The following is a 13,104-nucleotide window of genomic DNA, read 5'->3' on the forward strand; positions in this document are numbered from 1 at the left end:
AGGGTTTTCATTATAAGGCAGATATAAGATGTACATATTCTTTATTGACTAGTATCTTTCTGGAAGTCAGCTTAGTGTTGTCTTCTTCTCTTTTATAGAAATAATATAAAGACTTTTGAAATTTATTCTAGTTCATGTGCTGAACTCATGATAACATCAATAACATGTAAGCCCTTTCTTAACTTGGCAGACAATCAGGATGGCTGGGATGGCAAACAAGAAAGCGAGGACCGGCTTTTTGGGAGCCAGGAAATCATGACTGAGAAGGATATGGAATTATTTCGTGACATCCAAGAACAAGCACTGCAGGTAAAGTTGAATATTCAGATTGGACAGTCAGTTTGTTTGTGGGTAAGAAACAGAGGATTAATTATATTGTGGGTAAAGCAGCAGTAGTTTATTTATCCATCTGATCTGATGTGGTTTGTGCATGTACATTATTTGCTGGTTAAGGTGTTCTTTCCAAACCCATGGTAATTGGTTTGGTTTTGCAGATAAACACATTGCTTTAACTAGCAGTATCAAATGAGCTTGGTTTATTTTCTGTCTTATATAAAGAAGAGTTTAGGATTTGACTGGCAAACAAACAAAAACCAAACCTCTCTCAGTGATGAAACACATATTCGTTAACTCAGGAAATATTTATTAAATGCTTATGCCTTAATCCTTTGTTGACACATAGCAAGACATAAATGTGCAGACACAGAACCTGCTTATGTGCCAGCTGCTGGAGATGCCAAAGTAAATGACAGGACTCCTTCTTCAGCCAGGAGAGACTTATAAACAGATAATTTCCTTAATGTGGAAGTTTAATTATAGAATACATGAAATGTGGGGAGTAGAGGAGGCAAGCCTGTACTTCTGTCTGGGGAGTCAGAGAGGATTCATTGAGGGGAAATACCACTTGAGCTGGAATTAGAAATGTAAAGGAGTTAATGGGGATGACAAGGAATGGGGTCTCATGAATTAGAAAAAATGGAAGTACAAAGATTTGGAAGTATTCTTTGAAACATAGAGAACAAGTGTGTAGATGATGGCTGGAGAAAAGATAGGAAAAGTGCAGGCATGGATCATGAAGATGCTTGGATTTTGTTTATCTTTTGTCTTTTCCTCCCTTGCCACCAACTCACTGTATAAGCCAAGTTGAGTTCTACCTCTTATCTTGAAATTAAGAATTTATAAGGCCAGTGCTGGGGATTCCTGTTGTGTAGGTGAAACTCTTTGGATTAAGAGACCCACTAGTGAACAGAGGATAATCACTTTACAACGTTGTGTTACTCTCTGCCATACAACAAAGGGAATCAGCCGTGTGTGTACATATATCCCCTCCCTGTTGAGCCTCCCTCCTGCCCCCATCCCACCCCTCTAGGTCATCACAGAGTGCCAAGCTGGCCTCCCTGTGTTGTTACACAGCCACTTCTCAGCAGCTGTTTATTCTGCACATGGTCGTGTATATGTCGGTGCCGCTTGATCCGTTTGTCCTGCCCTCTCTTTCCCCCACTGTGTCCACAAGTCTGTTCTCTACATCTGTGCCTCCATTCCTAGGCATTTTTGAAAAATAAAAACAACAGTATAAATATTCAGGAAACATTTACTCAACATTTCACCATCTTAGGACTTAACCAGGTTTGGCTTTGAATGGGGGATCTGGGTTCAAGCCTTGGTCTTTTACTGACTTCTACTTCAGACAACTTGCTTAACCTCTAAAGGCATGTTCTTTTCCTGACAATAAGTTAAAAAAAAAAAAGTATTACAGGTACTCTAGTAGGAGTTTACATGATGTTTAGTGGGAATTCAAAGGAGAGAGTAGTTTCTTCACTTTTTTTTTTCTTTTTAATTTACTTTTTTATTGAAGGGTAATTGCTTTACAGAATTTTGTTGTTTTCTGTCAAACCTCAACATGAATCAGCCATAGGTATACATATATCCCCTCCCTTTTGAACCTCCCTCCCATCTCCCACCCCATCCCATCCCTCTAGGTTGATACAGAATCCCTGTTTGAGTTTCCTGAGCCACAGAGAAAATTCCCATTGGCTATTTAACATATGGTAATGTGAGTTTCCATGTTACTCTTTCCATACATCTCACCCTCTCCTCCCCTCTCCCCGTGTCCATAAGACTATTCTCTATGTCTGTTTCTCCATTGTTGCCCTGTAAACAAATTCTTCAGTACCATTATTCTAGAATCTGTATATATGTATTAGAATACAATATTTATCTTTCTCTTTCTGACTCACTTCACTCTCTTTAATAGGTTCTAGGTTCATCCATGTCATCAGAACTGTGACTCATATGTGTTCCTTTTTATGGCTGAGTAATATTCCATTGTGTGTATGTACCACAACTTCTTTATCCATTCATCTGTCGATGGACAACTAGGTTGCTTCCATGTTCTAGCTATTGTAAATAGTGCTTCAGTGAAAAATGAACATGTGTCTTTTTCAGTTTTGATTTCCTCAGGGTATATGCCTAGGAGTGGGATTGTTGGGTCATATGGTGCTTTTATTCCTAGTTTTTTAAGGACTCTCCATATCGTCTTCCATAGTGGTTGTATCAATTTACATTCCCACCAACAGTGCAAGAGTGTTCCCTTTTCTTCACACCCTCTCCAGCATTTATTGTTTGTAGACTTTTTGATGATTGCCATTCTGACTGGTGTGAGGTGATATCTCATTGTAGTTTTGATTTGCATTTCTCTTAATAATGAGCAAAAACAATACCCAGTTGTGGATGTGACTGGTGATAGAAGCAAGGTCTGATGCTGTAAAGAGCAATATTGCATAGGAATCTGGAATGTTAGGTCCATGAATCAAGGCAATTTGAAAGTGGTCAGACAAGAGATGGCAAGAGTGAATGTCGACGTTCTAGGAATCAGTGAACTAAAATGGACTGGAATGGGTGAATTTAACTCAGATGACCATTATATCTACTACTGTGGGCAGGAATCCCTTAGAAGAAATGGAGTAGCCATCATGGTCAACAAAAGAGTCCGAAATGCAGTACTTGGATGCAATCTCAAAAACAACAGAATGATCTCTGTTCATTTCCAAGGCAAACCATTCATTATCACGGTAATCCAAGCCTATGTCCCAACCAGTAACGCTGAAGAAGCTGAAGTTGAACGGTTCTATGAAGACCTACAAGACCTTCTAGAACTAATACCCAAAAAAGATGTCCTTTTCATTATAGGGAACTGGAATGCAAAAGTAGGAAGTCAAGAAATACCTGGAGTAACGGGCAAATTTGGCCTTGGAGTACAGAATGAAGCAGGGCAAAGGCTAATAGAGTTTTGCCAAGAGAACACACTGGTCATAGCAAACACCCTCTTCCAACAACACAAGAGACAACTCTACACATGGACATCACCAGATGGTCAACACCGAAATCAGATTGATTATATTTTTTGCAGCCAAAGATAGGAGAAGCTCTATACAGACAGCAAAAACAAGAGCGGGAGATGACTGTGGCTCAGATCATGAACTCCTTATTGCCAAATTCAGACTGAAATTTAAGAAAGTAGGGAAAACCACTAGACCATTCAGGTATGACCTAAATCAAATCCATTATGATTATACAGTGGAAGTGAGAAATAGATGTAAGAGACTAGATCTGATAGAGTGCCTGATGAACTATGGACAGAGGTTCGTGACATTGTACAGGAGACAGGGGTCAAGACCATCCCCATGGAAGAGAAATGCAAAAAAGCAAAATGGCTGTCTGAGGAGGCCTTATAAATAGCTGTGAAAAGAAGAGAAGCGAAAAGCAAAGGAGAAAAAGATATTCCCATTTGAATGCAGAGTTCCAAAGAATAGCAAGGAGAGATAAGAACGCCTTCCTCAGCGATCAGTGCAGAGAAATAGAGGAAAACAACAGAATGGGAAAGACTAGACATCTCTTCAAGAAAATTAAATATACCATGGGAACATTTCATGCAAAGATGTGCTCGATAAAGGACAGAAATGGTATGGACCTAACAGAAGCAGAAGATATTAAGAAAAGGTGGCAAGAATACACAGAAGAACTGTACAAAAAAGATCTTCACGACCCAGATAATCACGATGGTGTGGTCACTCACCTAGAGCCAGACATCTTGGAATGTGAAGTCAAGTGGGCCTTAGAAAGCATCACTATGAACAAAGCTAGTGGAGGTGATGGAATTCCAATTGAGCTATTTCAAATCCTGAAAGATGATGCTGTGAAAGTGCTGCACTCATTATGCCAGCAAATTTGGAGAAGTCAGCAGTGACCACAGGACTGGAAAAAGTCAGTTTTCATCCCAGTCCCAAAGAAAGGCAATGCCAAAGAATGCTCAAACTACCGCACAATTGTACTCATCTCACACGCTAGTAAAGTAATGCTCAAAATTCTCCAAGCCAGGCTTCAGCAATATGTGAACCGTGAGCTTCCAGATGTTCATGCTGGTTTTAGAAAAGGCAGAGAAACCAGAGATTAAATTGCCAACATCCGCTGGATCATCGAAAAAGCAAGCAAGTTCCAGAAAAACATCTATTTCTGCTTTATTGACTATGCCAAAGCCTTTGACTGTGTGGATCACAATAAACTGTGGAAAATTCTGAAAGAGATGGGCATACCAGACCACCTGACCTGCCTCTTGAGAAACCTGTATGCAGGTCAGGGAGCAACAGTTAGAACTGGACATGGAACAACAGACTGGTGCCAAATAGGAAAAGGAGTACGTCAAGGCTGTATATTGTCACCCTGCTTATTTAACTTATATGCAGAGCACATCATGAGAAACACTGGGCTGGAGGAAGCACAAGCTGGAATCAAGATTGCTGGGAGAAATACCAATAACCTCAGATATGCAGATGACACCACCCTTATGGCAGAAAGTGAAGAAGAACTAAAAAGCCTATTGACGAAAGTGAAAGAGGAGAGTGAAAAAGTTGGCTTAAAGCTCAACATTCAGAAAACTAAGATCATGGCATCTGGTCCCATCACTTCATGGCAGGATAGATGGGGAAACAGTGGAAACAGCGTCAGACTTGTTTTTTTCTGGGCTCCAAGATCACTGCAGATGGTGACTGCAGCCATGAAATTAAAAGATGCTTACTCCTTGGAAGGAAAGTTATGGCCAACCTAGTCCGTCTAGTCAAGGCTATGGTTTTTCCAGTAGTCATGTATGGTTGTGAGAGTTGGATGGTGAAGAAAGCTGAGCGTCGAAGAATTGATGCTTTTGAACTATGGTGTTGGAGAAGACTCTTGAGAGTCCCTTGCACTACAAGGAGATCCAACCAGTCCATCCTAAAGGAGATCAGTCCTGGGTGTTCATTGGAAGGACTGATGTTGAAGCTGAGACTCCAATCCTTTGGCCACCTCATGCGAAGAGTTGACTCATTGGAAAAGACCCTAATGCTGGGAAGGATTGGGGGCAGGAGGAGAAGGGGACGACAGAGGATGAGATGGCTGGATGGCATCACTGACTTGATGGACGTGAGTTTGGGTAAACTCTGGGAGTTGGTGATGGACAGGGAGGCCTGGGGTGCTGCGATTCATGGGGTCACAAAGAGTTGGACACGACTGAGCGACTGAACTGAATAATGAGCGATGTTGAGCATCTTTTCATATGTTTGTTAGCCATCTGTATGTCTTCTTTGGAGAAATCTCTGTTTAGGTCTTTTTCCCACTTTTTGTTTGGGTTGTTTGTTTTTCTGACATTGAGTTGTATGAGCTGGTTGTATATTTTGGAAACTAATCCTTTGTCAGTTGTTTCATTTGCTTTTATTTTCTCCCATTCTGAGGGTTGTCTTTTCACCTTCCTTGTAGTTTCCTTTGCTGTGCAAAAGCCTTTAAGTTTAATTGGGTCCCACTTGCCCACACTGTTTACTTTTGTTTTTATTTCTGTTACTCTAGGAGGTGAGTCATAGTGGATCTTGCTTTGATTTATGTCATCAAGTGTTCTGCCTGTATTTTCCTCTAAGAGTTTTATAGTTTCTGATCTTACATTTAGTTCTTTAATCCATTTTGAGTTGATCTTTGTGTATGGTGTTAGGAAGTGTTCTAATTTCATTCTTTTACATGTAGCTGTCCAGTTTTCCCAGCACCATTTATTGAAGAGGCTGTCTTTGCCCCATTGTATATTCCTGCCTCCTTTGTCAAAAATAAGGTATCCATAGGTGCATAGGTTTATTTCTGGGCTTTCTATCTTGTTCCATTGGTCTATATTTCTGTTTTTCTGCCAATATCGTACTGTCTTGATGACTGTACCTTTGTAGTATAACCTGAAGTCAGGAAGGTTGATTCCTCCAGCTCCATTCTTCTTTCTCAAGTCTGCTTTGGCTATTTGGGGTCTTGTGTGTTTCCATATGAATTGTGAAATTTTTTGTTCTAGTTCTGTGAAAAATGCCATTGGTAATTTGATAGGGATTGCATTGTATCTGTAGATTGCATTTGGTAGTGTAGTCATTTTCACAATACTGATTCTTCCTACCCAGGAACATGGACTATCTCTCCATCTGTTTATGTCATCTTTGATTTCTTTCATTAGTGACTTATAATTTTCTGTGTACAGTTCTTTAGTCTCCTTAGGTAAGTTTACTCCTAGATATTTAATTCTTTTTGTTGCAATGGTGAATGGGATTGATTCCTTAATTTCTCTTTCTGATTTTTCATTGTTAGTGTATAGAAATGCAAGTGATTTCTGTGTATTGATTTTGTATTCTGCAACTTTGCTAAATTCACTGATTAGCTCTAGCAATTTTCTGATACTGTCTTTAGGATTTTCTATGTACAGTATCATGTCATCTGCAAACAGTGAGAGCTTTACTTCTTCTTTTCCAATCTGGATTCCTTGTATTTCTTTTTCTTCTCTGGTTGCTGTAAGTAAGACTTCCAGAACTATGTTGAATAATAGTGGTGAAAGTGAACACCATTGTCTTGTTCTTGATCTTCTGGGGAATGCTTTCCATTTTTCCTGGAGAAGGAAATGGCAACCCACTCCAGTACTCTTGCCTGGAAAATCCCATGGATGAGGAGCATGGTAGGCTACAGTCCAGGGGGTTGCAAAGAGTTGGACATGACTGGGTGACTTCACTTCACTTCTTCCATTTTTCACCATTGAGAATAATGTTTGCTGTAGGCTTATCACATATGGCCTTTACTATGTTGAGGTAGGTTCCTTCTGCACCCATTTTTTGAAGAGTTTTAATCATAAATGTGTGTTGAATTTTGTCAAAGGCTTTTTCTGCATCTATTGAGATTATCATATGGTTTTTATCTTTCAATTTGTTAATACGGTGTATCACATTGATTGATTTGCGTATATTGAAGAATCCTTGCATTCCTGGAATAAACCCAACTTGATCATGGTGTATGAGCTTTTTGATGTGTTGCTGAATTCTGTTTGCTAAAATTTTGTTGAGGATTTTTGCGTCTATGTTCATCAATGATATTGGCCTATAGTTTTCTTTTTCTGTGTTGTCTTTGTCTGGTTTTGGTATCAGGGTGATGGTGGCCTTGTAGAATGAGTTTGGAAGTGTTCCTTACTCTGCAATTTTTTTGAAAGAATTTTAGAAGGATAGGCATTAGCTCTTCTCTAAATGTTTGATAGAGTTCTCCTGTTAAGCCATCTGGTCCTGGGCTTTTGTTTTTTGGGAGATTTTTGATCGCAGCTTCAGTTTCAGTGCTTGTAATTGGGTTGTTCATAATTTCTATTTCTTCCTGGTTCAGTCTTGGAAGATTGAACTTTTCTAAGAATCTGTCCATTTCTTCCAGGTTATCCATTTTATTGCCATAGAGTTGTTCATAATAGTCTCTTATAATCCTTTGTATTTCTGCATTGTCTGTTGTAACCTCTCCTTTTCCATTTCTAATTTTGTTGATTTGATTCTTCTCTCTTTTTTTCTTGATGAGTCTGGCTAAAGGTTTGTCAATTTTGTTTATCTTCTCAAAGAACTAACTTTTAGTTTTATTAATCTTTACTGTTGTTTCTTTCATTTCTTTTCCATTTATTTCTGCTCTGATCTTTATGATTTCTTTCCTTCTACTAATTTTGGGGGTTTTTTGTTCTTTTTCCAGTTGTTTCAGGTGTAAAGTTAGGTCGTCTATTCGATCTTTTTCTTGTTTCTTGAGTAGGACTGTATTGCCGTAAGCTTCCCTCTTAGAACGGCTTTTGCTGCATCCCATAGGTTTTGAGTTGTGGTGTTTTCACTGTCATTTGTTTCTAGAAATTTTTTGATTTCCCTTTTGATTTCTTCAGTAACCTGTTGGTCATTTAGAAACGTGTTGTTTAATCTCTATGTGTTTGTGTTTCTTACAGTTTTTTTCTTGTAATTGATATCTAGTCTCATAGTATTGTGGTCGGAGAAGATGCTTGATATGATTTCAATTTTCTTAAATTTACTGAGGTTTTATTTGTGACCCAAGATGTCGTCTATCCTAGAGAATGTTTTATGTGCCCTTGAGAAGAAGATGTACTCTTCTGCATTTGGATGGAATGCCCTGAAGATGTCAATGAGATCCATCTCATCTAATGTATTATTTAAGACTTGTGTTTCCTAATTAATTTCTGTTTTGATGGTCTGTCCATTGGTGTGAGTGGGGTGTTGAAGTCTCCTGCTGTTACTGTGTTACTGTCACTTTCTCCTTTTATGTCTGTTAGTGTTTGTCTTATGTACTGAGATGCTCCCATGTTGGGTGCATAGATATTTACAATTATTATGTCTTCCTCTTGGATTGATCCCTTAGTCATTATGTAGTGTCCTTCCTTATCTCTTGTAATCCTTAAGGTCTGTTTTTTCTGATGTGAGGATTGCTACTCCAGCTTTCTTTTGCTTCCCATGTGCATGGAATAGATTTTTCCATCCTCTCACTTTCAGTCTGTATGTGTCTTGAGGTCTGAAGTGAGTTTCTTGTAGACAACATATATATGGGTCTTGGTTCTGTATCCATTCAGCCAGTCTATGTCTTTTGGTTGGCACATTTAATCCATTTACATTTAAAGTAGTTATTGATATATATGTTTCTATTGCCATTTTCTTAATTGTTTGGGGTTGATTTTGTAGACCTTTTTTCTTCTCATATTTCTTGACTATATATTGTTGTAAGGTTTGTTTGGTGGTACTGAATTCTCTTAACTTTTGCTTGTCTGAAAAGCTTTTTATTTCTCCATCAGTTTTGAATGAGAGCCTTGCCAGGTACAATAATCTTGGTTGTACTTTCAGTACTTGCTGGGTTCAGTAATCTTTCAGTACTTTAAATATATCCTGCCATTCCCTTCTGGCCTGCAGAGTTTCTGCTGAAAGATCAGCTGTTAAGTGTATGGGATTTCCCTTGTATGTTATTTGTTGCTTCTCCCTTGCTGCTTTTAATATTCTTTCTGTGTTTAGTCTTTGCTAGTTTGCTTAGTATGTGTCTTGCCATGTTTCTCCTTGGGTTTATCCTGTAGGGACTCTGTGCCTCTTAGACTTGATTGACTATTTCTTTTTCCATGTTGGGAAAATTTTCAAGTATAATCTCTCCAAAAATTTTGTCATACTCTTTTTCTCTTCTTCTTCTGGGACCCCTATAATTCAAATGTTGGTGCGTTTGATATTGTCTCAGAGGTCTCTGAGACTATCCTCAGTTGTTTTCATTCTTTTTACTTTATTCTGCTCTTTAGAAGTTATTTCTACCATTTTATCTTTCAGCTCACTGATTCATTCTTCTGCTTCAGATATTCTGCTGTGATTCCTTCTAGAGTAGTTTTAATTTCAGTAATTGTGTTGTTTGTCTCTGTATGTTTATTCTTTAATTCTTATAGGTCTTTGTTAATTGATTCTTGAATTTTCTCCATTTTGCTTTCAAGGTTTTTGATGATCTTTACTATCATTACTCTGAATTCTTTTTCAGGTAGTTTGCCTATTTCCTCTTCATTTATTTGGACTTCTGTGTTTCTAGTTTGTTCCTTCATTTGTATATTATTTCTCTGCCTTTTCATTATTTTTTTTAACTTACTGTGTTTGAGGTCTCCTTTTCCCAGGCTTCGAGGTTGAATTTTTTCTTCCTTTTGGTTTCTGCCCTCCTTAGGTTGGTCTAGTGGTTTGTGAAAGCTTCGTATAGGGTGAGATTTTTGCTGAGTTTTTGTCCATGACATTCTCCAGGCAAGAATACTGGAGTGGGTTGCCTTTCCCTTTTCCAGGGGATCTTCCTGACCCAGGGATCAAACTTGGGTCTCCTGCATTGCAGACAGATTCTTTACCATCTGAGCTACCAGGGAAGCCCAATATATTTTTTAATTATTCTATTTAATATGAATATTCATATGCTTTGCTGAAGAAATATTAAGGTATCTAATTATGGAGTGTTGTCCCAAACCCTGCTGAGGCTGTTGATTTAAGATACATAAATGTACTGTAATACTTTTCTAACGAGAAAAGTTCACAATTCCAAAGCACAGTCTATTCCAAGCGTTTTGGATAAGAGGCTGTGGATGTGTACTTTGGAAAGCTAAGTTGTAGTTCAGAAAACTTACAGACTTTTGGAATTCAGAAATTAGTTAGTTGAGGGCTTCCCCACACATTCTGTCTCACCTTGTACCTGGCTGGTTCTTTTCTGTTTGTGCTTCACTCTTGCTATTCCTGTGCTGTCCTTGTTGACCTCTTGACCTCTCTGAGCCTTGTTTCCCACCCCCACGCCCCTCCCCATCGGTCAAGTGGGCATGTGTTTCCTGCTCTGAGGACTGGATTGTGGGGAATGAAGGAGATGACAGTGCGAGATGCGGGGTCTGCACAGGAGGTACCCACACATGCTGAGGCTCTTTCTTCCAAGTTCATGCTCTCTCCACTTCACAGCATGTGACCTCATTCTTACACGTCCCTTTCATCAGGTAACTTTTAATCCTTAAGGAACAGAATTGTTTTTTATTGAAGTTTTCATAGGAAGTGTTCCAATGTCAGAAAGACATATCTTCTCCCACCATTGCACATTCTCGTGCTGATACTAAGGGGAAGCCTACCTTCCACTCCCACCTCAAAGTGTCATTCCCAGAGGGAATGGGAAAGAACCATCTGATGGGGGAGGGGGCAGGGCTGTGTCAACTTCAGTTGTAATTTTCCTTTTGTACCAGATCTAGACTGAGGGTCTCTGTATGCAAGAGTGGTCTCTCTATTGGATGGAAGCGGAGTTTTTTGCAGAAAAGTAACAATCTTTTCTCCAGAGTTGCTGGTAATAAAAGTCTCATTATCTAGAATATGCATGTTTAAAGTTCCCTGTTTTGATTTAGCCCAATTACTAGTGCATTCAATGACCCCTCCCTTATTTTCTTCGATTAGAAAGTCCATTCTGGCCCAGAATGTATGTTTTGGTTTAGCCGTATGGGCATATTCAAATGAGAAGGCAGGCACAGAGTGGCAGCACCTGAGTTAAAAGCTTAAAAAAAAAATTATGTGCTCTTGATTTGTTAAAGACCTGCTACTTGGAAAGTTGCATGTTTAATGACATTTTGACTGAAATTTAAACATGAAGTCAAAGATAACCTTGTAATTCAGACTTGGCAATTTGATTTTGGCAAGGACTGGGTTAACGGGTGGTTGGATGCACCTGTTCCTTCCTGACTGCACAGCCTTTGTTACTTCTGCACACTGGCTCAGAGGCTTCTTTCACAAGGGAGCTGGAGGGTGGCCGGGTGCGTTTCCTAGTGCAGGAGGGCGAGGGCCCTGAAGGCAGGGAGGTGTGCCGTGCCTCCGGCCTTCCGCAGACCCTCTTCAGCGGCAGCGATGTGCAAACAGTTGTACTGGAGCTGGGTGTCCACCTTCATGTCAGGCATCCGCCTGGAGGAGCGCCAGGCCGCGGACGGGAAGGCTCTCCAGCAGCAGGGGATGTCGCAGCAGGTGTGTGGTCTCGCCCTGTGTGCATCCTCTGTGATCCTTGGCTCGGGAGGTTAGATTTGGTTTCTGACTGGTTATTCTGATATTTTCCATATTACTGTCCTTGTTATTTGGAGCTGTGAAGATAGGCTAAAAGATGCTACTTTATGAATTACAGTACATGATTCTGGAATGTAGTTTAAAGAACAATGTGTTTAAAACCTTTTGCAGAGCTCTGTTTGGGTTTTGAGAAATGGAAAAACAATCTTACTCTAACCCCATCTTGTGTTTTTCTTTTTGATTTTTGCTCTTGAAAGAGCCTCAGTGCTCCTTGGTGTCATAACACAGTTTATCCAACTGATAGATGTTTGTCTTTTGTTTTGAGGTGTCTTAAGGAAGAGGTAAGGTTTCACCTGGCTGTGTTCCAACATGAAACCTGACATAAGTCCCTTGGCCTTTTATAAAAGGGAATGGTTAGTAAGACCAGAGAGAGTTCTCAGATGAGTTATGGTGAAGAGGCTTTTTCCTTAAATAGATTTATATAAAGAATATAAATTTGATATTATATCTTTTTAGATTTGTTGGAAGTGGGGTGTGTGTGTGTGTGTGTGTGTGTGTGTGTGTGTGTCATGAGCTCCAGCAAGGGACTTTTAGTAAAAGCATAAAGGGGAAGGATAATTTTGGTTGTTCTTTTTAAGAGTTATTAATACTTGTGTTTGATTAGGCTGAATTCTAGCTCCATTTTTAAAAACGTTAATTCATATTTATAGAATATCCATGATAATTGCACATGGTTATGTATTATGTTATATATACAACACACACGAGGATATACCTTCTTTTATTGCTCTTCACTTTATTGTGCTTCATAGATAATAATGTTTTTTACAAATTGAAATTTGTGGCAACTCAGAGTTGAGCAAGTATATCAGCACCATTTTTCTAAGAACATTTATTTGTTCATTTCATGTCTCTGTATCACATTTTGGTAATTTTTGAAATGTTTCAAACTTTTTCATTATTATTGTATTTGTTCTGGTGATCTGTTTATGGGACTTGCTGAAGGCTCAAATAATGGTTGGCATTTTTCAGCAATAAAATATTTTTTAATTAAGGCATGTCCATTGTTTTTTTTTTAAGACATAATGCTATTGCATACTTAATAGACCAGAGTGTAAACATAATTTTCATATGTACTGGGAGACCAAAAATTTGTGTGACGTGCTTTATTGTGATTCTTTGTTCCTGTGATCTGGAGCTGAATCTACAGTATCTCTGAGATATGCCTATATGCATATAC

At 39.0% G+C, this 13,104-nt stretch overlaps 1 protein-coding gene across 2 annotated transcripts in view; it reads left to right on the forward strand.

Annotated features, from left to right (window-relative positions):
* Positions 1-13,104, forward strand: part of KAT6A (lysine acetyltransferase 6A) — a 97,813-nt gene that overhangs the window by 61,968 nt on the left and 22,741 nt on the right. For both annotated transcript variants that reach the window (XM_081519214.1, XM_081519216.1), the window contains exon 8: positions 191-309. In XM_081519214.1, the coding sequence (XP_081375340.1) occupies positions 191-309 (119 nt within the window). The remainder of the gene's footprint in view (positions 1-190; positions 310-13,104) is intronic.

This window comes from Giraffa tippelskirchi, chromosome 8 (assembly GCF_054371585.1).
Source record: "Giraffa tippelskirchi isolate mGirTip1 chromosome 8, T2T-mGirTip1v1.2.pri, whole genome shotgun sequence".
NCBI lineage: Eukaryota > Metazoa > Chordata > Mammalia > Artiodactyla > Giraffidae > Giraffa > Giraffa tippelskirchi.